This window comes from Podarcis tiliguerta (assembly GCF_965153285.1).
Source record: "Podarcis tiliguerta genome assembly, chromosome: 13".
NCBI classification, from domain to species: domain Eukaryota; kingdom Metazoa; phylum Chordata; class Lepidosauria; order Squamata; family Lacertidae; genus Podarcis; species Podarcis tiliguerta.
The window spans coordinates 16,521,096-16,547,576 of NC_139546.1; the positions used below are offsets into that span (position 1 = coordinate 16,521,096).

The 26,481-nt window shown below is 46.9% G+C and overlaps 1 protein-coding gene across 1 annotated transcript; it reads right to left on the reverse strand.

Annotated features, from left to right (window-relative positions):
• Window positions 1–580: 580 nt before the first annotated feature.
• On the reverse strand, window positions 581–20,906 carry CLEC11A (C-type lectin domain containing 11A). The gene is made up of 4 exons (XM_083408248.1): window positions 20,548–20,906; window positions 14,280–14,496; window positions 2,678–2,869; window positions 581–1,670 (listed from the first exon to the last, which is right to left on the reverse strand). Exons 1-4 carry the CDS (start codon window positions 20,659–20,661, stop codon window positions 1,270–1,272), a joined length of 924 nt encoding a protein of 307 aa, XP_083264374.1. The 5' UTR covers window positions 20,662–20,906; the 3' UTR covers window positions 581–1,269.
• Window positions 20,907–26,481: the final 5,575 nt, after the last annotated feature.

The following is a 26,481-nucleotide window of genomic DNA, read 5'->3' on the forward strand; positions in this document are numbered from 1 at the left end:
AGGGGGCTCAAAAAGGGGCTGATGCAGAGGAGCCATCAAGACGATCTGTGAATGAATTTGTGCAAGTCTGTTTAATTCTGAAGCAGCCATTTTGTATCCAAAGTTCCCACTCCTCATTGTAGCTTGAAGGAATGTGGTTCAGGCCTGGGAAGGTATTGAGCACACTCTCCTCTTTGGACTGCTCTTCTGGTCAAATGGGAACTTTTCTTTCACTCAAGAGTAGGCCCAAGAGGGCCCGATCCATTCGAGAGAGCAAAGAGTTGACTACCACTGCCCTCACCAGTTCACTGACTCCAATGCACCAATTATTTTTCACGGAAAAATTGGCCGTGCCACCAAGGCCACACTGCGTGACAAACGCCATGTTTAGTTTGACCCTCAGAGTGGAGAGAGAGAGACAGCTGCGTTTTCCCCAGTCACGATGGCTTCTCGACCTGGAACTGAATGGTCTTACGTGTTGCAACAGGCTTATGGGTGTATCCAGGGGGGTAAGTAAATAATTAAAAATACGTAACTAAAAGTAGAAATTGTAGAAAGATTTCTGAACAATTGGGGTCAAAAGAAAGTCACGAAAAACAACTGTTGTTGAGACATTTCATTCTGAATCTGCTAGACAGAACCAGACAGAGGAAGATGACGGGTGGTTGCCCTGCCCCTCGTAACATAAATCCTGACTAGGCCCATGGACAGGTTTCGGCGACAGCGACACAATTTCAACAACAAAAAATCCCCACCCTCACTTCAAGGTGTATTGCGTGCCAGGCCCCCTAAAAACATTTTAGTACCCAAGAGATCCTGTTAGAATTACAATTGCCGAATCACCATGCAATAGAAAAAGCAAAACTCTGGGATATGCCGGGCATTTTTGGCAGTCGAAACCTGTGCACCTCTCCATTGCCATTTTAAGAGAACGAGGGAAGTGTTCATGGTGAGTTCTGGCACCTCTTTTTCTGGGGGGGACACTAGGGACATGGAAATTCCTGTTTGCAAGACACAGCATTTCCTCCTCTCTGAGGGAGCAAGGTGCTTTTTATTATGGTGTGGGGGCTACGAAATAAGTGGGGTGTTTTGGCTAACAGGGCCACCAGTAAGAGTGTGTGGTGCGTGCCTTGGGGTAAGGTTGGGGGTGCGAAAAATGGGACAGAGCACACTGCCTTCCAGAGGTTGTAGCCCCACATAGCCCAGACATGCTAACCATTGCACTGTAAGCGGAAGGATACCTATGGCGACCATGCGCACCTGGGACTGGACCTGAGACAGCCGCCCCCCCTAGAGGCGGTACTCGCAGACGTAATACATCCGCCGCTCGCAGTCATTGTCCCACCATTTCCCGTCGTCTGAGCTGAGGGACACGCAGTTCTCCCGGGCGCCGCCGTTGGGTTGAGTCACCAGGAAGTCGCGGTACCAGTCGAAGACGGACACGCGCTGCCCGTTCTCGAAGAGCCACAGCCCTTCTGAGCGCCGGTCGTTGATGCCCACCCAGACAGGCCAGTTGTTAGGTTGGAAGGCGTCGTAGAGGTAGCGGCGCAGGAAGGCCAGCTCGGTGGCGTCTGCTGGCATAGCCAGGTTCCCTCCCCTGAGCTCGCACAGTTTTTGTGCTGCGTCGTAGACTTCGAAGTTCTTGAAGACCAGGAAGCATTTGCTGTGGGTCCGGCGGCCTCGCAAACAACCTTGGGATAGGGCAGAGAGTGTCATGGTTACAACGGCAACTGCCGCTACCTACGGCTTGCGATTCCATCAAGTGGAATGCAAGGAGATCGGTCTCTGCCCCAAGGAGCCTGCAGTCTGAACTTTGACACATGGGGGCAACAGAGGGTGAATGGCCTTGAGAAACGCCTCCATCCTGAAGAATGGAGGCCTTTCGTGGCCTATTTTTTTAAAAAATATTACAGTCAAATGAAATCGCGGGCAGGAGGGAAAAGGACAAAATAATTAGAACAGAGAAATGTTGTGATAGATAAAGATCTAATGCAGTAGAAAAGGTTTGAGTAAAAACGCTGCAGAGCTGAGGGTGGGAAATAGTGTGTTTGATTTGAAGGTCAATTTGAAAATGTTTGAAAAATAAGAATAATAAATTATATAGAGATATAAAGAGAGAGAAACCCCTCCACCCTCACATCTCAACCCGAACTTCGTGTGCTGGATTCGAACAATCCCCCTCTGTCCCTGAATAACCTCTGCTTTGATCCTTATGCTCCATCAGCCCTGAGCAGCATATGAAATCCTGACTCTCTCTCTCACACACACACACCACACAATCTTGACACTAAAAGAACAACAGCTTTTTGAGCTAAAGGAGGGATTTGGCTACTGGCGGCCTCAGGCGCTCGGTCCAGCTCTCAACATGGCTTTGCATTTCCAAGGGCTCTGCCTGTTATTGCCCTTTAGCCACTTCCTGCCCTTGCAGGCTGAGGGCCAGAAGCAGACATGATGCTGAAGATCTGTGGCTGGCCTTCCTGATCCTTTTTGTCTTGAAACAAAAACCAAAAAACACTTTACTGGAGTGATAGCTTAGTCTGTAGAACACGAGACTCTTAATCTCAGGGTCGTGGGTTTGAGGACCATGTTATGCGAAAGATTCCTGCATTGCAGGGAATGGAACCAATGACAGTATAGGGCCGCTCCCTGTTTTCCTAACCACTCCCAATGTGCATTGCCTCCCTGCCCCTGTCCTCACCATCAATTTTTCCAAGCTCTTTCTGGTTGCGCGTGGCGACTTCTTTCAAGGAGTCGAGCGACTCGTGAGCCTCCGTCACGCTCCCCTTCAGTTCAGCCAGGCCTTGAGAGAACTGGGAGACCTTCACGTCCATGAGGTGGAACTGCACATTGAGGCGGTGGACGGCTGCATCCAGGCTGTTCAGGCGGGAGACTGCTTGGACAACAAGGAAGGAGGAAGAAGAAGAGAAACAAAGGCAAATTTTAAGGGTCTGGAAGCAGAGGAACAGGTACATATTTCTAGAAAAAGAGGTGCATCATGAACGCCTCCCTTGTTCTCTTATAATGGCAGTGGTGCCCACCTGACAATTCCGGTGAGTTTCAACTGAAGCCCTGAACAGGAGGAATGCTCTTGTAAGGATATAATCTCACAGGTGGGGAAACTGTCTCTCTAGATGCTGTTGGACTCCCATCAGCCCTGGGCAGCATGGCCAATGGCCTCAGATGATGGGAGCTGTAACCTAGCGACCTCTGGAAGGCCACAGGTTCCCCAGCCCAGCCCATAAGTTCCAATGTTCTGCTTATTTTATTTTATTTATATCCCGCCTTTCCTCCCAAGAAGCTCAAGTGGTATACGTGATTCTGGTCACCACATTTTATCCTCAGAATAACCCTATGACGTAAATTAGACAGTGGCTGGCCCAACACCACCCAAATGAGATATTTAAAGAAGATTAGGAATGTTTTGTAGATTATTTGGAAAAATATAAGCATATTAAAAGGTTAACAGTAACGGAGTACTGTTAAACAGCGTAAATTCAGCAGTAATAACTCTGCAGATATAGAAAATGAAAAGATAGAGATCAATGAGAATATGTAGTGGAAAAGAAAATAATGAAGTGAACCATGGAAAGGACACAGGGAAGTCGAAATTAAATGTGTATTTGGTATTTGGATTACTATTTATTGTTCTTATTGTTAAATGAAAATGATAAATAATTAAAAACAACAACACATCACCCAGTGAGCTTCAAGGCCATGTGGAGATTTGAACCCTAGTCTCCTGGGGCCTAGTCCAACACTCTAACCACTCTTCTTCTGTGGCATTCATTCGTAGCCAAGTCAGATTGTCTTTCATGAACACAATCTTAACAGGGAGTCCGCAAGCGACTGTGGAGGCCAATTCTGGATCCACACATCCTTCCACGGTGGAGACATAGATTTTCGGGCGGGATTTGATCATGGTGAGGGTTTGCCAAGTGTGTCTTCCTCTTAGCATGTTTCTCCCTTTTGTCCTGAGTTTGAGCGTCTTCAAAGCCCATGACACCTTTGGTAAAGGCTATTCTCCAACTGGAGCGCTTGCAGGCCAGTGTTTTCCAGCTGTCAGTCTTTATACTACATTTTTTTAGATTTGCCTTGAGAGAGTCTTTAAACCTCTTTTGTTGACCACCAGCATTACGCTTGCCATTTCTTAGTTCTGAATTGAGTAGTTGTTTTGGAAGATGATAATCAGGCATCTGAACAACGTGACCAGTCCAACGAAGCAGATGTCGAAGAATCATAGCTTCAACACTGGTGATCTTTGCTTCTTCCGGTACACTGGCATTAGTTCGCCTGTCTTCCCCAGTGATGTGTAAAAATTTTGGGAGATGCCGTTGACGGAATCTTTTGAGGAGTTGGAGATGGCATTTATAAGTTGTCCATGTTTCACACTGGGCACCTGCTCTCACAGTTGCCAGCCACATGCCGATGGGAAGCCCATAAACAGCATACTAGAGCAACAGGCCTCTCTCCCATGGTAAATCCCCAGCGGACAGCATTTAGAGGAGCATGACCTCTGCTTCTGGAAGTAGCATATGATGCTGTCATGACTAAAGGCCATTGATTCTCCATGAATTTGTTTTATCCCCCTTTAATGTAATCTAAGAAGTCATTACAACTTCTGAGAATGAATTCCGTAGTTTAACTGTGTATCGTGTAAAGAAGTTCCTCCTTGTTTTTGTCCTGAATCTCCTCAACTTCATTAGATGTCATTGGGGTCTAATATTATGAAATGAAAACTACTGTATTCCCTATCCACTTTCTCCACACAGAATTATAGAATTGCAAGTTGAAAGGGCCCCAAAGTGTCACCTAGTCCAACGCCCTGCAATTCAAGAATCTAAACCTTGCATAATGATATACACCTGGGGTGTGTCATTTTAGGTGGTGAAGCTTAACTTTTGCAAATTTCTTCATTGAGGGTGTTAAAAATATGTTTTTGGGTCTAAGGAATTCAAATCTATTATTTTTTGCAACTGCACAACATTTAGCTCTGTAAGTCTACGTTTGATGAAGAAGCACATAAACTCTCTTCTGGAATATTTTAATGTTACCTCCTGTAAATGTCAGATAATGCTAAATAATGATTCTATAATAATATTCGTATACCATATGACTACAAATACTTAGCAATCGTTTCTAATTATTTCTGTGCAGTTTTACAAACATTTTACGTACTAAGCAAAATGAAATTATATTAATTTAAGCAAGATAACTATTGGATTCCCAAGTCATGTTACAATTTTTAGCACCCCTCATTGTTGAAATCTGAAAGGTGAAAAATTCAACACGCCTTCCACAGTTCTGCTCACCTCTTCTCTACACAACCGCAAAAATGCTCAAAATGCTGTTGCCTTTCCTCATATAGGTAAGAAGCTCCAGCCTCCAGGTCATCTTGATTGCAGTGGCATCACAATGGGGGGGGGGGGGCAATGCGCCCCGGGTTCCACATATGGGAGGGTGACAAGGCAGCACCCCACGGGGTGCTTGCCCTGCCACCCCAGCCTGGGCACGGCGGCCCAACCAGAGTTGAACGCATGTGCTGTACGTAGCAATGCCACACATGCGCTGTACATTGCGGTTTGCTGCTGGTGCCACTCGAGCGCCATACGGACGGGAGTGGGATCCCTCCGTCGCTGCTACAGCCGCATGCAGAGGATCCCAGCATCGTCCATACGGTGCTGAAGCGGCGGCAGCAAGTGCGGCGTTGCTACGTACAGCGCATGCGTCGTATGTAGCGACGCCACACATGCGCCCTACATAGCAATGCCCCACCCCAGGTGTCACGGCACCTTCGTTCGCCCCTGCTCGATTGTCTTCTTCTGCACCTTCTATAACTCTACAATATCCTTTTTGAGGTGCACCAACCAAGACTGGGTCGGGACGCAGGTGGCGCTGTGGGTTAAACCACAGAGCCTAGGACGTGCCGATCAGAAGGTCAGTGGTTCGAATCCCCACAACGGGGTGAGCTCCCGTTGCTCCTGCCAACCTAGCAGTTCGAAAGCATGTCAAACTGCAAGTAGATAAATAGGTACTGCTCCGGCGGGAAAGTAAACGGCGTTTCTGTGCGCTGCTCTGGTTCGCCAGAAGCGGCTTAGTCATGCTGGCCACATGACCCGGAAGCTGCAACCCGGCACCCTCAGCCAATAAAGCGAGATGAGCGCTGCAACCCCAGAGTCGGTCACGACTGGACCTAATGTTCAGGGGTCCCTTTACCTTTACCTTAACCTTAACCAAGACTAGACACATTATTCCAAGCGTAGTTGCATGATCAATTTGTGTAAAGGCAATATGATACTGGTAGGTTTATTTTTTTATCTTTCCCTAATGATCTCCAGCACTGAGTTTGCTCCTTCCTTCCTTCCTTCCTTCCTTCTTCATGGCAGCTACACGCATAGGTTTCCCAGCAGCTAGAGAAGAGACTGTAACCGGAGAATGGGTCTGTCGATAGGCAGCGCAAACTGCCTGGCAATTGCGAGGCTGTTCACACTGCACTGCTAAGGAAAGACACTTTCACTGCAACCCAGCAACCAGTTCCCTGAAATCCAAATTGACTCTTAGCAAAGTGAAAATCCAATGCAATCTCTCTGCTATTATCCTTGTGCACACTCTTAAGGAGGTTATAATGCAGTTTGAGGCTCTTTATCACTTGGAGGTTTGTTCAAGCTAAGGTGCTTTCCAAGACAACGAGCAGCCAAATTTCCCATTAGTGTCCTTTGTCTGGGTGACCCACAGCAATGACCAAACCTTACCATGATGCTTCTGTAGCAGCAAAAACAGATGCCCCACCTGCAATAAAACATGCCTCTCCAGTATCTGTCTTCACAGCCACAGCAGGCGCTGTAACTTTCCAGCAGTTTGACTTTGCCCCTTTCACCCCACACAAGGCCCACTCTTCTATTGTCTCCCCAGACAAGAGGGATGTCAATAACCATTCTCTTAAGTAAGACCCTCTCTATAGAGGCCAAACCTTCCTAATGTCCCTATTTTCCAGGGACAGTGCCGGATTTACAGAAGCCATCCCAGTTTCTGATTTGATCCCGGGATGTCCCACTTTTCCTTAGGACGTCCCACTTTCCATCAGAGAACTGTATGGAGTTATACGACCCCTGAAAAGGGATGCGGGTGGCGCTGTGGGTTAAACCACTGAGCCTAGGTTTGCCGATCAGAAGGTCGGCGGTTTGAAACCCCACAACCCGTTGCTCGGTCCCTGCTCCTGCCAACCTAACAGTTCGAAAGCATGCCAGTGCAAGTAGATATATAGGTACCGCTCCAGTGGGAAGGTAAATGGTGTTTCCGTGCACTGCTCTGGTTCGCCAGAAGTGACTTAGTCATGCTGGCCACATGACCCGGAAACTGTATGCCGGCTCCCTCGGCCAATAAAGCGAGATGAGTGCCACAACCCCAGAGTCGGTCACGACTGGACCTAATGTTCAGGGGTCCCTTTACTTTTACCTTTATACGACTCCTGAGCCAAGGAGATAAGTAACTAGACAACCTTTAGGAGACATCAGAAGGCAGCCCTACAGCTTCCATCTTCCCTGATTGTTGGCCACAGAGTCTAGGGCTGATGGGGGTTAGTCCAATAACATCTTCAGGGCCAGAGTTTCCCCACCCTTGAAGTAGAGCAAATTATCTGACAGCAGCTTCCCATTGAGTCCACGGAGATAGTTGGTACAGCATGACTCTCGTACTCTCAGGGTTGTGGGTTCGATCCCCACATTGGGCAAAAGATTCCTGCATTACATGGGGTTGGACTAGATGACCCTCATGGTCCCTTCCAACTCCATGATTCTAAGTTGGAAACTGTTCTAAGCTGGAGACTGCCTTTACTGCCTATGTTGAGTTTCTTTAAAAGAAAATTACCTACTGCTAAGAACACGGCTCTGCTCCCTACACAAACAGTAAATTATCACATCATGGGGCCATGTTTCTTGCTGTGGTCAAATTATAAATGCAGGCAGTTCAGATCAGCTAAGGAATGGAATGAGCAGACTGGGTAGCTTCTAAGGATTAGGTTATTGGGGGGGCGTGCAAGCACATCTGTATAAGCCTCTCTGTGCAAGAGACAGATAAGAGAGGGTGGTCTGTGGGTGATGCAGGAGAGATCTAGGTGGTTGTGGTCAACTGGAGGGGGGTGTCTGGCCTTGAATAGGCTCTGTGTGCATGTGGGGCAATTGGAAGGAAGAACTCATCAGGGCAGCCAACACCACAGGCAAGAAAGGGGTATGTTTGATGTGTGTGAGGCAGCACACCAGACACAGCCATTAAAAGATGCCTTTGCATTTCATGTGCAGATTTTCAGAAAATGCAAATTGCATCAAGGGGAAAGGCCAATCAGGGCAGGCAGGCAGAGAGGGGTTTAACCCTTTCCTCCTCTGGCAGAAAATCCTTCCTGTGAAAAGGGGTGCTTGCAATGGAAAGACCAGGGGTCAGCAAACCTTTTCAGCAGGGGGCCGGTCCACTGTCCCTCAGATCTTGTGGGGGGCTGGACTATATTTTGAAAAAAAATATAGTGAACAAATTCCTATGCCCCACAAATAACTCAGATGCATTTTAAATAAAAGGACACATTCTGCTCATGTAAAAGCATGCTGATTCCTGGACTGTCTGTAGGCCAGATTTAGAAGGCGATTGGGCCGGATCCAGCCCCCGGGCCTTTGTTTGCCTACCCATGGGAAAGACATTTCCCCATTGGTGTCAACAAGGGATTCCCCCCACCCACCCACCTCTGCCAAAACACACACACACACACACACAAAGCAAATCCCTAAGTCAGAAGATGGATTTTCATTAGGACCACAGCAGGGGAGGAAAGTGTTAAATCCCCTCTCCAAGCCATACTGATTCTGTTAATTATCAGGGCACCCCAACCCAAACTGATGCAATTTGCATTTTTAAAATCCTGTCCATTCCATGCAAAGACACATCTAAAACTATTAAGGGTAGTTTGGCCACAATGTGGGTGGGGAGGATCGGAAAAGCTACAGCAGAAGTTCCAAACAGAAAGCTACTATTTTAATAGGCTAACATGGCTTTGGGCTCAAACCGTTGGGGGGTCAGGGTAGCCAAAAGAGAGAAGGGGGAGGGAGGCAGAGGACTCCCATCAATAAAAAAAGAGTCAAAAGGGGAGTACAGTTTTGCAGTACATTTCCACACACTACACCATATGCTTGTTGTTGGCACCTGTCTGTCTTGAGAGACAATGGAGTGCAGGGTGGGGGAATCAAATGCATTAGCAGCATCAAAGTGGGGTGCATGCATGGGCCGTGTGTATGGAGGTCACTGGCCAAAAGAAAAGCAGAGCAATAGGTTTGTTTGGTTTTTTCCACCAGCTTGGCTACAGGAATTGCTGGAAGGAGGCATACAATTTAAGGACTCCATTCTGGATTTGTGTTGGGATTACTCCATAGCCTTTCCTTCTGCCAAATACATCCCTCAAGACAGCGGAGGTTTGGGATCAGAGTTTTTCCTTCTCCTAGATGGGCTCCCTTTCCAGGTGGATGAGCCCCATCTGCCCTTCACTTCCCTCTGCAGAACGTGCAGAAACCACCTTCTTGACCATTGGACCCACGATTGGTGTCACTCACTCAATCTGCTGGAGTCTGTCCTGGCATGCAGGGAAAGACTCATCTGGTAACCCCACCTGGCTTAGCCGGCCATACGCAAATTTAGGAATATTTGCTACACTTTAAAGGGAAAGATCAATGGGGAAGACAGCGACCAGCTGACCTGTGGGCCTGTTCTGCCTGTTGCCTAGGTGTTGATAGACAAACTCAATGTCCCTCTCAGTCTCCTTTTTTTAAGGGTTCTTTCTCTTTACATCAGGCTTGGACTGGACAGACCTTCCTATGGAGACGTGTACTCTGACGGGCTTATAAACAGAGGACTCTGTAAAGTAGGACACACATGGCCAGTTGGTCAAGCAGTGGGGGATTTCATCCTATCTTCCCTTAGCGGCTAGTGCCCATTGGGACTGATAGGGCAGAACTCGGGGAGCCCAACAGTGTTGTTGTTGTTTAGTCGTTTAGTCGTGTCCGACTCTTCGTGACCCCATGGACCTGAGCACGCCAGGCACTTCGGTCTTCCACTGCCTCCCGCAGTTTAGTCAAACTCATGCTGGTAGCTTCGAGAACACTGTCCAACCATCTCGTCCTCTGTCGTTCCCTTCTCCCTGTGCCCTCCATCTTTCCCAACATCAGGGTCTTTTCCAGTCTTCTCTTCTCATGAGGTGGCCAAAGTATTGGAGCCTCAGCTTCATGATCTGTCCTTCCAGTGAGCACTCAGGGCTGATGGAGAAGTAGGTTGACAAGCAGTGCCCTTCCCTGGACTGGTTCTATGCAAGAAGGCAGCCAGGTGGTGGGTGGCTGAGGTTGGTGGGACAATGCCTCATTTGCCCTACAGACTATGTCCCCCCACCCCACCCTATCACAGCTTGAACTGAAGAATCAAAACGTGTACAAAAAAACCCCTAAATATATAAAGGATTCCTTCCCTGCTACCCAGTTTTTCGTCTCCCATTTTTAAGATAGGGGATAATCATGCTAACCTACCTTGCAGGGTTGTTAAGATAATATCTGGGGAGTGCTCCAGTGTGCTAAATATAGTCCTTATTCATCTTCAGCTGCCGCTTTTATTTATTTGTTAAAAGCATTCCTGGATTACTTGATGGTTGAAGGAAACTGCTTAACTCAAGTTAGCTCGACTTGAGCCAAGTGCGATTGAAGTGGGAACAAAGAGCCAAGGTGCACCTTCTGTATTTTTATTTTTAAACCGTCTGTGATCATTCGCAGTCTCCTTTCTTTGAACGTTTTACTTCTTTTACTTTCATTTCAGCCACTAAGTCTTGATGGCTTTCACAGCTACAGCTCGCCAGCAATGGAACCGACTGTGGCAGGGTTCCCCACCCCATCCTAATTTCTCTCCTAATGCTGAGAAAAAAATGTTGTGTTTCCAAGGATGGAAAAATCCACATCAGATTTCTGTGAACCTCAGTGCTAGGTAGCTGGGTGATCCCCCAGCCCAGCCCCAGTATTGCGCTTTCCCAGAATCCTTTTCCAGAACAAAGGCCAAATGAAACATGGCACACCAACCAAGGTGTGCAATTTTATCCTGGTGGTGGTGGTGTGTGTGTGTGTGTGTGTGTGTGCGTGTGTGTAAGTGTTATAAATGAAAAGAGCTGGCAGGAAGATTGGACTCTTCAGCAGGAAATGGGGGGGGTGCTTAACCCTTTCCCCTCCAGACATTTTTTTTTAAAAAAATCGAAATCAGGAGAGGAGCAACTGGGGAGGGAATTTTTGAGCAGAGGTGCAGACTGAGGGGAAATAGTTGGGAAGTCTCCTTTGCCCTCTCTGCTCCCCTCTACACACACACACACACACACACACACACACACACACACACACACATCTTTTGCTCAAGATTCCAGCCTCCCCTGTGTGCTTTTCCTTTTAAAAAATGCCAGGGCAAAGTTACACTCAGCTTTCCATCCTGGATACTTTGGCCCTAAAGGAGTACCAATGATGCTGCGCTTCCAGCGAAAGTTACAACAGCCAATTATTTGTGATGTGAAGGATAGCTGTCGCTCTGAATTTTAAGGAAGGAGAACTGTCGCTCTGAATTACGTGTGCAACATAAGCCTTGTTTCTTCTAGGGAAAAGCTTCAGAGATGAGTAAGGAGGGGGAGAGAGATGATTTAGGGTGGGAAAGTGGAGAGTGATTAACCCTTTCACCGCAACACGTATTTGCAAAGGCTTGGGAGCCCCTCATCATGTGTAAGAATGGTTTGGGGGTAAGGGCACCATAGAGCAAAAAGTGATGGGTGGGGACTGCCCCACTCCAACCTCCCTCCCTCGTGAAGCTGTTTTTCCCTGTACGAAACCTTCTTCAGAGTTTTGTTCATATGTGAACTGTAGGTCTGTCTTTAGAAGTGCCCAGTGCCAAAATTGTAGGCACTTGCCATCTGCACTTGACATCAGGGATATGCACAACATTTCATAACCTGTTAAAAAGATTTCAGGTAACAGGTGATGAGCAGGATTTATTTATTTTTACTTTCTTAGACCTTGCATTGCTGCTGCCTGTAAGTGAATACAGTACTGGACTAGATAGACAAATAGTCTGTCTCACTAGGCCATATACTTTTAATTCCCAAAGGAATGCTATTTGCCACTATGCTGTTCTGGTTAACTGCCAGAGGCAACTGGCTAGTGGCTTTTGCAGGACACCCAATGCTGGTCTGAATCCAGCAATGCAAAACCAATGGGCTCGTGCCATCAGCTCTACTGAGATCCCAGCTCCATGGGGCTCCTCTCAATCATTTCAGAGCAGCCATTCCATCTGGCTGCAGGAGGAGGAGGAGAGACAGGAAACAGGGCCACCCCACTGTCTCAGCTGACAGCTCCCTTTGGCTCCTCCTGTCCCTGAATTCTTTCCATTGCAACTGGTCATTTTGACAACCACTATGCAGCCTGGTCAACAGGTGCCTTAAAAACGGAGCACACTTGTTTTCCTCTCCCCTCACCATCCCTTTTTCCTTTTGTGTCATGTCTCTTGTAAACACAGCTGGCAGAAGACTGCCTTGTCTTAACAGATCTTACGTTAGTTGCTCTGGGACTCTTTCTTGGCTTGGAGAGCAGGATAAAAATACTTCAAATAAATAAATAATCTTAGCACTTACTTCCCTGTGGGATGCTTGCTGGCAGGAGAGATTGCTCTTACTGCTGTGCCTAAACTTTTGATTGCCATTGTGAATATTAGAATTCTAGAGAGGTTGGGGGTATTCCTGGCAGTGCAGCAAAGAGTGATTCCCCCCCCCCTTCTCCTTCTTCAGCCAAAAGCGGAGGTTTTTATAAAGTGAAAGGAAGTCGTTGATGGGTAGGGTTTACTGTTGCTTCCAGCCAAGACCCAAGAAATCAGGATTTATGTTAGGAATTGATTGGAGTTAGATGTAATTGGCTTCTGTGCCTGAGGACAAGCAGAAAGCAGTGGCTTCAGAAAAGAGTGGAAGATACATCATTTGGGAGCATGGGACGACAGGCGAGGGAAGGCTCGAGAAACATGGTATGTTGAGCTTGCTCAAAACGACTGCTAAGGGAGGGTACAATAGCAGTTTTCAAATCGGCTCATGGCTGAGCTGGGATTCAAACTTGGGCCTCCCTAGAGTAAGCCCAACGACTCAAGAGAGATTACAAACAAACAAATAAACAAACAAACAATCCTATTAAAAATAGAGAGCCTATGAGCTGTAAAGGAGCTGTAAAGGCTACAAGGATAGACAATGCGGAGCCCATCAGCCCCAGCCAGCATGGAACCAACCGGTAAAAGATTATGGGAGTTGTAGTCCAACAACATCCACAGATCACCTTGTTTGTTTGCTTGCTTGTTAAATTTGTATAATACTTGTAGATTTCAGGGCTGTTCACAACATAAAATTGCAATATAACAAACACAAAATACATAATGAAAAGAAGAACAAAATTAATCCAAAAATCCCCCTTGCACAACACATCAGATCAATCAGCCAAAGGCCTGGTTGAAGAGGAACGTTTTTGCCTGGTGTGCCTAAAGATGTATAATGAAGGCGCCCGGAGAACCTCCCAGGGGACAGCATTCCACAAGCAGGGAACCACTGCAGAGAAGGCTCCGTTCTCATGTTGCCACGCTCTGGACCTCTCGGGGAAGAGGCAGACTTAGAAAGGCCTCAAGGACGATCTCAGGATCCGGCTAAGTTCATATGGAGACAGGCAGTCCTTGAGGTATTACGGTCCTGAGCTGTTTCAGCAGGATCAGCGGTCAAGGGTGATGGCAATTGTGGTCCACAAACAGCTGCAGACCCAAGTTTGGGAACCCTGGTCTCGACCAAGAGCAGGGACCAAGAGAGGTGCAATTGTGGAACTCCCCTTGGGACTGCCTTCGGAGGAAGCCATGGCTGTTTAAAGTGGCATGATACTGCAGCAGCAACAATAACAACAATACTCCACCCACCTGGCTGGGTTTCCCCAGCCACCCTGGGCAGCTTCCAGCACATATACAAACATAATAAAACTAAAAACATAATAAAACTTTAAATCTGTAGTGCAGATGGGGCCCAAAGAGAACTACCATACATTGCTCCCAAGCCTGGAGGGCTCCACCACGGCTAGCAGAAATCGATAGATCTATCTTCCATTCTTTTAACAAATCTCCCTTCAAAGCCAGCTAGAAGAGGATTCTCATTATGTTAACTGGGGTTGTGAAACTGCGAGGTGGGGAAGATCACCTTTTTAAAAGGAAGGGGGACCTGAGTGCTTTGCGTTACTCACACACGTAGGTGAAGTCATCCTCTTCCTCCTGCTGAGCCGGGGGTACTGTGGTTGGGGACAGCTGTGTGGTACGGGGAGGCTCTTCTACGGGTTCCTCCTCCTCTGCATTTTCGTCTAAGATCTCCTTGCCAGCTGGGTCCCCCACCTCAGTTAGGGTGACCTCCTGTGCAGCCTCCTCTCCGGTTGTTTCTGAGAGCTCCAGAACCTCTTGCAGGTGCTGGGAAAAGGGGAGGATAGATGAGGAGGGTTAAATAGGAACAGGCATCCTCAGGCTCAGGGGTGGGAGAACAAATGCTGCCCTCCAGGTCTCTCTGCCTAGCTCAGTAGTTCTCAACCTGTGGGTCCCCAGATGTTGTTGGACTACAACTCCCATCATCCCTGAGCTCTGGCCTTGCTAGCTAGGGGTGATGGGAGTTGTAGTCCAACAACATCTGGGGACCCACATTTTGAGAAAGGCTGGCCTAGCTCCTCTGGACTCTTCCGAAGCCATACACCCTCCCAGTCCTGATTGATTTGCACCTGGAACAACTGATTGGTTAAAAATTGGGAGAGGTGTACGACAAGGCTGTATATTGTCTCCCCACTTATTTAACTTATATGCAGAATTCATCATGTGAAAGGCTGGACTGGATGAATCCCAAACCGGAATTAAGATTGCCGGAAGAAACATTAACAACCTCAGATATGCAGATGACACGACCTTGATGGCAGAAAGTGAGGAGGAATTAAAGAACCTATTAATGAGGGTGAAAGAGGAGAGCGCAAAATATGGTCTGAAGCTCAACATCAAAAAAAACTAAGATCATGGCCACTGGTCCTGTCACCTCCTGGCAAATAGAAGGGAAAGAAATGGAGGCAGTGAGAGATTTTACTTTCTTGGGTTCCATGATCACTGCAGATGGTGACAGCAGTCACAAAATTAAAAGACGCCTGTTTCTTGGGAGAAAAGCGATGAGAAACCTAGGCAGCATCTTAAAAAGCAGAGACATCACCTTGCCAACAAAGGTCCGTATAGTTAAAGCTATGGTTTTCCCAGTAGTGATGTATGGAAGTGAGAGCTGGACCATAAAGAAGGCTGATCGCCGAAGAACTGATGCTTTTGAATTATGGTGCTGGAGGAGACTCTTGAGAGTCCCATGGACTGCAAGAAGATCAAACCTATCCATTCTGAAGGAAATCAGCCCTGAGTGCTCACTGGAAGGACAGATCATGAAGCTGAGGCTCCAATACTTGGGCCACCTCATGAGAAGAGAAGACTCCCTGGAAAAGACCCTGATGTTGGGAAAGATGGAGGGCACAAGGAGAAGTGGACGACAGAGGACAAGATGGTTAGATAGTGTTCTCGAAGCTACCAGCATGAGTTTGACCAAACTGCGGGAGGCAGTGGAAGACCGAAGTGCCTGGCGTGCTCTAGTCCATGGGGTCACAAAGAGTCGGACACGACTAAACGACTAAACAACAACAAATTATTATTATTATTATTATTATTATTATTATTATTATTAATACTCCACCCATCTGTTTGGGTTGCCCCAGCCTCTCTGGGCGGCCTCCAACATATTTAAAAACGTAATGAAACACGAAACATTAAAAAAAAACTTCCCTATACAGGTGTCTTGCCTTCAGGTGTCTTCTAAAGGCTGCATAGTTACTTATCTCCTTGGCTCGGGGTTTGCATAACTCCTTACCCCCCAACATTATTCCTGCATTGCAGGGGTTTGGACTCGATGTCCCTTGGGGTCCCTTCCAACTCTACAATTCTATGATTGCTCAAATGAGAATATGGACGTCCTAAGGAAAGCCAGGACATTCTGGGATCAAATCAGAACTTCCAACAACTGCTGGGGCCCCACATTTGAGAAACACAGGTCTAGTAGTACAAGCCTGCATGATAACCCCGTAGAATGCAAGCCACTGGCCACCTCTTGCAGATTTTTGCAGCCCCAGGCTGACAGCACAGCTGCAGGCAGATAGGCTACATTCAGGTTGGGAGATAACAAGTAGGAAAGGGTTATTGCTCAGAGAAAAGACATGCGAAATGTCCCTGGTTCAGTTCCCCAAGATCTCAAGGTGTGACTGGGAATGTTCCCTTTCTGAAATCCTGAAGAGCCACTGCTAGTGTCAACAGTACTGAGCTGTGTGGACCCTTGTTCTGACTAGGTATAAGGCAGTTTCTTATGTTCCCTAAAACAGGAGGAAGTGTAACTAGAGAGGGCATTCGAAGCATGGAAGGAGCATAAGGTGGAACCTCAGAAACCACCCAGGCAAAACTTTAGATCAGTGGTTTTCAAAGTGGGGGGGTATTGCCCCCCTGGGGGGGTTGTGGGATTCCCTGGGGGGGCCTCTAAGAGGCAAGGGGGTGACAGGAGGATGCTGGAGGTGTAAATGGCTGTATCAGTCCTTGAAAAGCTGGTATCGCTTGACCAAGTTTTGTTAAATTAATTAAATTAAATAGTTTTGATTGGTGTTTGAATAAATGTGCAATTAATTGTTGCGGTTTTCAGTTTCAGAAAGCTCAGTCGGTGGAGCATGGGACTGTTAATCTCAGGGTCATGGGTTTGAGCCCCACATTGGGCAAAATATTTCTGCATTACAGGAGGTTGGACTAGATGATCCTTGTGGTCCCTTCCACCTCTACAATTCTACAATTCTCTGGTTTTTTGAAAGAAGAATCGGAACTTTATTAGCAAAGCCAACAGGCCACAGCTATGCAAGAATTAAAAATAAAATAAACTGAGAATAAAAGGAGGTTATCTTCCTTAATGAATCATGCATGCTGCTTTTCTGAATAATGCTTTTTATAGAGTAGGGGGTGCTGGGATAGTTTTATGGAACCTTGGCCCGAAAAAGTTTGGGAACCCCTGCTTTAGAGATGCTTAAACAGTTATGTTTGTCAAGATATTAAGTAACAGAAACAGACGGAAACAGGCAGAGCAAACAGTAAGATCGCAAATGCACACTAGATAATCACTAAGCTTTGACTTGGCCATCCACGGAAGATGCTAAGCCAAGTCCCAAAACTTGGTTACTGCTTCTAAAAGAGTTCCATGTTTTAGCGTCCAAGAGGATTCAGAAATCCAGGCTTTGTTCCAGACCTCAGCCACAAGAACGCAGCAGCTTGATGGCATCTGGTCAGCTGGCAATCAAGCAAAACACAAAGCCTTGCTCAAATCGAAACATCCCTTTAAGAAGGAAAAACCATGCAAACACTGAGTGTGGGTTTTTTGTGGTTTTTGTTTTGACATCACAGCACAGGTGAGGTCATCCTGTTCCTATCATCCTGCCCTGGATTTCCCAGGGCCTGTTAAGCGCACGAATTTCAGATGCGTGTAAGACAGAGGCCTCAACTCCTCTGCAAAAAGGAAAGAAGAGTCCGTGTGGTGAGAGTAGACTGAGTTCAATGGCTGTAGGGGGGGATGGGAGAGGACAGAATCCAAACTGTAAGATTATTCAGATCAGGGACCCAAGAGAGGCGTTCAGGGCAAACGAAGAGTTTTGTATAAATTACTTTAGTAGGAACATGCATGTACAGTCAGACCTACCAGATTTTTTCCTGGCTGCCTGAGCAGGTCTAGCTTACAGAGAGGGAGAGAGAGAGAGAGAGAGAGTTAAGTAATATGTTTGGGTTGGAGGCTGGAACTGCCCCAGATCCTAGTATGTCGAAGAAAAAAACACAGAGCAGGCGTCTAAACATTACGCAACTGGAGTGGCCACGTGTCCAATTTTACAGAGGGCAGACCTCTATTTGAAAGCTGTCAGAGGAATGTCTCTTTTAAAACTGTCCTCTGTTTGAAGGACTGTCAGGTCCGGTATAAGGATAAAGAACTGTGCAGCTGTCGCCTTGAAGTTTGCCCGTCAACTGTTATCAGCTACCCTCCAACATTTCTCTGATGAAAATAGGGACATCTTATTCCATAATAATAATAATGTTATTATCTATACCCAGTCCATCTGACTGGGTTGCCCCAGCCACTCTGGGCGGTTTCCAACACATATAAAAACATAATAAAACATTTGGGATGCAGGTGGCGCTGTGGGTTAAATGACAGAGCCTAGGACTTTCTGATCAGAAAGTCGGTGGTTTGAATCCCCGCGACAGGGTGAGCTCCCGTTTCTCGGTCCCTGCTCCTGCCAACCTAGCAGTTCGAAGGCACGTCAAAGTGCAAGTAGATAAATAGGTACCGCTCCGGTGGGAAGGTAAACGGCTGCTCTGGTTCGCCAGAAGCGGCTTAGTCATGCTGGCCACATGGAAGCTGTACGCCAGCTCCCTTGGCCAATAAAGCGAGATGAGCGCCGCAACCTCAGAGTTATCTGCGACTGGACTTAATGGTCAGGGGTCCCTTTACCTTTGATAAAACATTAAACTTTTTTTTAAAAAAAAGAAAATTCTCTATACAGGGCTGCCTTCAGATGCCTTCTAATGGTTGTACAGTTACTTATCTCATTGGCTTGGGGGGGGGGGTGTCCCATGACTCCATACCCTCCAACATAGGCGAAAAAGGGGTATCCTAAGGAAAAGTGGGACATTCCAGAATCAAAGCAGAAACCAGGGCAGCTTCTGTAAGTCCAGGACTGTCCCTGGAAAATAGGGACACTGGTTAGGTCTGTTATCACTGACAGCAGACCTAGCAGGCACAGTGGTCACTTGGCCACATTTTTCCCCACGATGACAAGGTGGACTGTATTTTTATTTCAATTACAGTAATTATTTGCATCTAGACATATAAATTAGCATATGCAAGTTTTGTCAAAGCCTGTCCTCTTCGGTCCCCCAAAGAATTCTGGGAACTGTAGTTTGTTAAGGGTGCTGAGAGTTGTTAGGAGGCTCTCATTCCCCCTCACAGAGCTGCGGTTTCCAGAATGGTGTGACAACGGATTCTTGGAGACAACCAGGGAAATGAATGCAATAATCGTCATGTCTGAATGTGGCATTCCCACACAGCAGTTGAGAGCGAGGTTGATGGTGGGTCCCACTCCATCCCATTTGTGTTCACTGCGGCTGCATACACACCATATATCAAAGGCATGTTTCCTTCATCCACCCAAAGAATCCTAGGAACTGTAGTTTTACACACACACACACACAGAGCTACAATTTCCAGCGCTCCTAACAAACTGCAGGTCTCAGGATTCTTGGGTGGGCGGAAAATGTGGTTTAAGCATTTTGGTGTGCATGAAGCCTTAATGTTGACACAGGGCTTCACTTTCCTTCGTTTCCCAGTCCAACACATTTTGCTGCCTGAAGCAAAGCCATAAATTGATTGCTTGACAGATTGCAGTGGGGAGCAGGGCATGAGAACCCATAGTATCCTTTTGGTGTTGCCTAATGGATTCTGGGAAATGTTTGCATCTTGGATAACGGCAGGCCGGATATTCTGGAAGCAACATAGGATCTGTATGTATCTAGGGTTGCCATATTTCAAGAAGTAAAAAAATCAGGACACAAACAATTGTTGAGCTTTTTGGGGGGAAATCGACCCAAAAGTTGTTGAGCTATTTTGGGGGAAAACACACAAAATGTTTTTGAGCTTCTTCTCCCCTGTTTGCGAAAACCCAGACATTTTTCCGATTTTTATACAATCTCCCTGGATGGTAATTTCAACCTTGGAATCCCAGGCATGTCCGAGAAAAAACAGGCATATGGCAACCGTATACATATCATAGGGATGCGGGTGGCGCTGTGGGTTAAACCACAGAGCCTAGGACTTGCCCATCAGAAGGTCGGCGGTCCCACGACGAGGTGAGCTCCCATTGTTCGGTCCCTGCTCCTGCCAACTTAGCAGTTCAAAAGCACGTCAAAGTGCAAGTAGATAAATAGGTACCGCTCCAGCGGGAAGGTAAACCGCGTTTCCGTGCGCTGCTCTGGTTCGCCAAAAGCGGCTTAGTCATGCTGGCCACATGACCAGCTGTACGCCAGCTCCCTTGGCCAATATAGCAAGATGAGCGCCACGACTGGACTTAATGGTCAGGGGTCCCTTTACCTTTTTATACATATCATACATCCCTTCCCCGCAAGCAATCCTGAGGACTGTAATTTGTTAAAGGTGCTGGGAACTGTAGCTCTGTAAACTACAGTTCCCAGGGGGGGGGGTGTTTTAAATGTATGGTTTGCACTCACACGCTGTTTCCAACATGGCAGCTGCCGCTCCCCCCACCCCACCCTGGAGTCCCCTGGCAAATTGTATTGGCCTAGACCACTGTCTATGCTGCCCCTGTATTTGTCCCTGTGTTAGATGGGGTGGTGCCAGGGAAATGGAGAGTTTCTCACCTTCAGCATCAGGGCTCTTCTTTCCTCCTCAGAGCTCAGCTCATCCCTCTGTCCCTGAGCCGCCCCTAGTAGCAACCCCAAGAGCAGCAGCTGCATCAGAGGCCAAATCTCCATGGCGCTGTCTCTCTCCAACCGGGACTTGGCGTACCGGCGTTGCTGGGGGAGGGCGAGAGGTCAGTTATCCCGAATCTCCCACCCAATGAACTCAAGAACGTACTGGATCTGTCTCCCTCTCCTTCTTTTCCCTCTTTCCCTCTTGGATTTCACGCGATGTCTGCCCACTCAGGCGATGGCTGGGGCAGAAATGGGGGGAGGGAGGCACAGAACTCCAGCCAGCCAGAAGCCGGAATGTCTAATTCAATCCAGATGCGAAAAGCAGGCCAGGCCAAAGCCTCACCCAAGTTGGATTGCGAGAGAGAACTGTGTTATGTTGGGGTTGTCACCTGGCCAGCATAAATCTGAATTAATTTATTCCGTTTTGGTTAGCTTTTTTCTTAAAAGAACAAATGTTAAAAATATATTCATTATCTATGGGGTTTCCCCCCACCTCTCATTTACTTAACCTACATAAATTATATGACATACTTTCATTGGGTGGCTACAAAGGAAGCTCCTCTGTTTGAAACTCTGTCTGGAAAATGCCCTCTTTTTGAAAGCATCCTCACTTTCAAGGGCTGTCCAATCCAAACCTGGTTTAAAGAAAAGGAACCCTAATAAAGTTCTTGAAACTGTCCATCAACAGTCAGCCCCTGGATCAAAAACGCACACGGATCACCTGGCAACAGTCTTCTTTCTCCACTAGAGTGAGGTGTCTTGTATTTCTATTCAAATGGTAGCAGCTCTTTCCCAATGTCTGTGTATTCGTATAAATTAGCAATTGCAAATTTCATGTCAATGACATGAAATTTGGGGTTTGTCACTCTCTTTTGGGAGAGTGGAATAACTGCCCATCCAACACCTTCACCCTAAGTTTACGGTCCTTGGGCAGCTTAACAAGACAGTAAGGACAGAAACGGCACTTATTATTATCATTATAAAGAAAAACAAACAAATTAATGAAGCAAATTAATTCAGAAAACTGAAGGGGGGGGAAACAGTCACCCAATAAACAATAAAGTTGAGCGTGTGTTTATTTGTACATGTTTAGAATACGTTTCAACGGGAAGTGACCTCGGTGTGGGCACTTTTGTCAGCTCCTTCCACAGTGCAGATGTTGTGCGTTTGTGTGTACGTCTCCCTTCGTCAGTGAGCAACGAGTGTCCCTGCTTTGTGTCTGTGGGTTGCTCCCAACACATTACTCTTTCTGCATGCAGTGTGCATGATAACCTTTCGCTTAGTGGGTGGTGGAAATGGGGATGCCGAACTAGTCTGATCCAGCAAGGCTGTGAGCAATTAACCCCCCCGGTCGCAGCTTAGAACCTCCCTTAGCTACTAACTCACATCACTGAGGCCACCAGGGGATGAGGAATCAGCTGTCAGGCATCGCTCTGTCACACCTGGATGCAGACCCAGCTGAGGACTGCTGCTCCTCCAGCAGCATTCTGTATGTACAGTGTTTTAATTGCTACGAGCTCTGCTGGAAGCCAGTTTTGGGCTAAAAGGCAAGGCTGATCGATATAGCATAATGTAACATTGCAGTGTGGAGTGCTCATGTTCAGGGTGCCTGCCAGCCAGCCGGCCATGCCCTTTTGCAGGATACTCCATTCCATTTCCCTTCCCAGTGGTGGAGCGGAGCGAGAATGCAAGGGAACACAGCTATAGGACAGAGCAAGAGCAATGCAGTAATCTGCCGGAAGGCCCAGAGCAAATGATGGGGTGAATGAAGAGATAAAAGAGGCTCTCAGGTCCTTTTCTTTCATGTGGGCTCGTATTTCCACACTAGCGGTTTGAATGGTAACCCTTCCTTGCAAGAATGTTTGTACTTCTAATTTAAAAAGCTGAAGATCTTTGGAGTCTTTTGCACATTTAACCTTTGCAGCCAGAAATAAGCACCGCTGAGTTCAATGGAGCTTCCTTCCAGGTAATTATCAAAGAATCACGGAGTTGGGAGGGTCATCTAGTCCAACCCGCTGCATCTCAGCTAAAGCATCCATTTGTATAGGAGCTGAGGCTGGGCTACAAGAAAAGTTAAGCCGTTCTTGAAAGGCTAGTGGTAAAATTCCTCTGTTCTGGATACTCCTTGGGGGTGTGGTTGTGGCTGCTGCCCTCTTGCACGCCAAACTTCATCACTGCCACTGCACCTCCTACCCAGATTTCTGTTTCCAACAGTCAGTCAGCACACCATGCCCAATGAGCACACTCAGTCCCCCTCTAATGCCTGCTTTTGGGATCCCCTCCCCATTGAGGGTTTTCCTCCCGCAACATGCGCTCTGTTTTAGCAAATCTTGATGTGCTCCCAAGCCCGCTGCTAATCTCCATGTACGCTGCTGGTATTGTTTTGGCTACATAAAGCTCTGCTCTCCAAGAATGAGCTGCTATTAGAAGATACAGTGGCACCTTGGTTCTCAAACGCCTTGGTTCTCAAACAACTTGGCACCCAAACACTGCGAACCTGGAAGTGTTCCGGTTTGCAAACTTTGTTCAGAAGTTGAATGTGCCCATTTTGAGTGTTACGCTTCTGATTTGAGTGTTACTCTTCCGTTTTGAGTGCCACACTTCTGTTTTGAGTGTTACTGTCTGTCTGTTACACTATTTACTTTGCATTTTTGTGGCTCTTTTTGTTTTGTGACTGTGTGGAACCCAGTTCAGCTACTGATTGATTGTGTGACTGCAGTACATTGTTTATTGCTTTCATTTTATGGATCAATGGTCTCGTTAGATATTAAAATTCATGTTAAATTGCTGTTTTAGGGGTTGTTTTTAAAAGTCTGGAACGGATTAATTCATTTTGCATTACTTTCTATGGGAAAACGTGCCTTGGTTTTGGAACGCTTTGGTTTTGGAACAGACTTCCGGAACGGATTAAGTTTGAGAACCAAGGTACCACTGTACATGATACATATCATAGTCTTCTTCTTTGGCAATCACTCGTAGCCGAGTAAGATTGTCTTCCATAAACACGGTTTTAACAATGAGTCCGTAAGTGTCTGCAGAGGCCAATTCTGGATCCACATGTCCTTCCACAGTATCGTAGTATAGTACAGCTGGCTAGGGCTGATGGGAATTGTAGTCCAAAATAGCTGGAGGTGGGGAGCAGATCTGAAAAATAAATTACAATCCCAGTGGGGTAGGTCCGTATTTGCCAGTGGATAGGAGTGTAAAGGTAAAGGTAAAGGTAAAGGTAAAGGTACCCCTGCCCGTACGGGCCAGTCGTGTCCGACTCTGGGGTTGTGCGCCCATCTCACTTAAGAGGCCGGGGGCCAGCGCTGTCCGAAGACACTTCTGGGTCACGTGGCCATCGTGACAAGCTGCATCTGGTGAGCCAGCGCAGCACATGGAAACGCCGTTTACCTTCCTGCTAGTAAGCGGTCCCTATTTATCTACTTGCACCCGGGGGTGCTTTCAAACTGCTAGGTTGGCAGGCGCTGGGACCGAACGACGGGAGCGCACCCCGCCGCGGGGATTCGAACCGCCGACCTGACAATCGGCAAGTCCTAGGTGCTGAGGTTTTACCCACAGCGCCACCCGCGTCCCCGCGGATAGGAGTGTATTTACATGTAATTCACCAGTCTTTCTGAACACCAACTTTGTGTGCATTTCTATGGCCCAGGCATGTCAGATAGCAAGTTTCACATGCGGTCTGGGGGTATTACAGATGGCAGTAGCATTTATCGGAACATATACAGAGTCTGAATATTGGCCCATCTATCTGAGATCTCTCCCAGCCCTGCTTGGCAATCCCGTGACACAGGGCCTTTTCCATACAAAGCTTAGAATCACAGAATTGTAGAGCTGGAAGGGACCCTGAGGACCATCTCTTCCAACCCCCTGCAATGCAGGATCCTATTTGGCAGGGGTAGGCAACCTAAGGCCCATGGGCCGGATGCGGCCCAATTGCCTTCTCAATCCAGCCCGTGTACGGTTCGGGAATCAGCATGTTTTTACATGAGTGGAATGTGTGCTTTTATTTAAAATGCATCTCTGGGTTATTTGTGGGGCATAGGAATTCGTTCTATTTTTTTTTTTTTTCAAAATATAGTCTGGCCCACCACATGGTCTGAGAGACTGTGGACTGCCCCCCTGCTGAAAAAGGTTACTGACCCCTGCTATATGGAGATTAAACTTGCAGCCTTGGCATTATGAGCAGCACACTCCAGCCAACTGAGCTATCCTGAATGCCTGCGCTCTGCCCTCCCCCCCCCCCATTAGTCTATGACCCAAGGATGTCAGTGTGTACTCTCTTCTTCACACGTTGTATATGCTAGCCATGCCAGAGACTATGGCCCATGCCTATCACTGGCTATACTGCAGAGTCACACGTAAACCAGGATCAATTGCTCGGCCATGTGTGCTTTAAATGTGTCCATTGCTGGCTATAGTACAGCATCACACACATTTTAAACTTTATTGTCCTTTATAACTGGCAGAAGAGACCTGGTTTTTTTTTAATTTTCCTGAACTTTTCTAGCTGCAACTAGGTTTCCCGTTGCTTTTATAGCTTTACAGCTTTCAGCTTATTTTATTTTTGAATGCACATTTTAATTATTTTATTTTATTGCGGGGGGGGGGGGGCGGTAAGCCATCCTGGGAACATGATGGAATATTGGTATAAAAATATCATGGAAAACTGCTCAAGACCTCAGATTGGACAGATGATATATCTCTTTATGGAACATGGTGATTATGGGGCAGTGGAGGTGGGGAATCACACATAATCTGAAATTTAGGCAAGGACTCCTTTTATATGGTATGGCATGCTTTTATTTACTATATGGCAAAGAGCACCTTCTCTTGGCAATCATCTCCATAAGTTTCGGATACTTGGAATGATAACTTGACTGCTTCTTTATTTTCCCTTCATATAATGTGCATACCTGGAATGGGGCAGGCTTTCCTGTAAATTCCTCCAGTTTGCCTTTCCTGCTGTTTCTGTTTCTACTTTTTGTTGTGCTATAACCATTAAAAACACAATAAATGTTACTTACAATAAAATGCATGCTTATAACAAATAAATTATGAATGAATGCCAGGATTCATATACTTTGTACAGCAGGATTAGGGAAGCTTTGTTCCCTCTGGATGTTGTTGGACTCCAATTCCCATCAGCCCCAGCCATCATGGCCAATGGTTAGGAATGATAGGAGTTGTGTTGTTGTTGTTGTTTGTTGTTTAGTCGTTCAGTCGTGTCCGACTCTTCGTGACCCCATGGACCAGAGCACGCCAGGCACTTCTGTCTTCCACTGCCACCCGCAGTTTGGTCAGATTCATGTTTGTAGCTTCGAGAACACTGTCTAACCATCTCGTCCTCTGTCGTCCTCTTCTCCTTGTGCCCTCCATCTTTCTCAACATCAGGGTCTTTTCCAGGGAGTCTTCTCTTCTCATGAGGTGGCCAAAGTATTGGAGCCTCAGCTTCACGATCTGTCCTTCCAGTGAGCACTCAGGGCTGATTTCCTTAAGAATGGATGCGTTTGATCTTCTTGCAGTCCATGGGACTCTCAAGAGTCTCCTCCAGCACCATAATTCAAAAGCGTCAATTCTTCGGCGATCAGCCTTCTTTATGGTCCAGCTCTCACTTCCATACATCACTACTGGGAATACCATAGCTTTTACTATACGGACCTTTGTTGGCAAAGTGATGTCTCTAGTTGTGGTCTAGCAATATTGGGAGTCCTGTTGTACAGCCTTGTGTGTACAACATATTATCTGCCTTTATGAGTCTCATTTCTCAGTATTGCTATGATACTATTGAGTATCATAGCCAGGCATTGCCTTATCGATCCCACAGGCATCCCTACCTTTTAATACATTCCACAAAGTTGGTCTATTAGGGGAAAC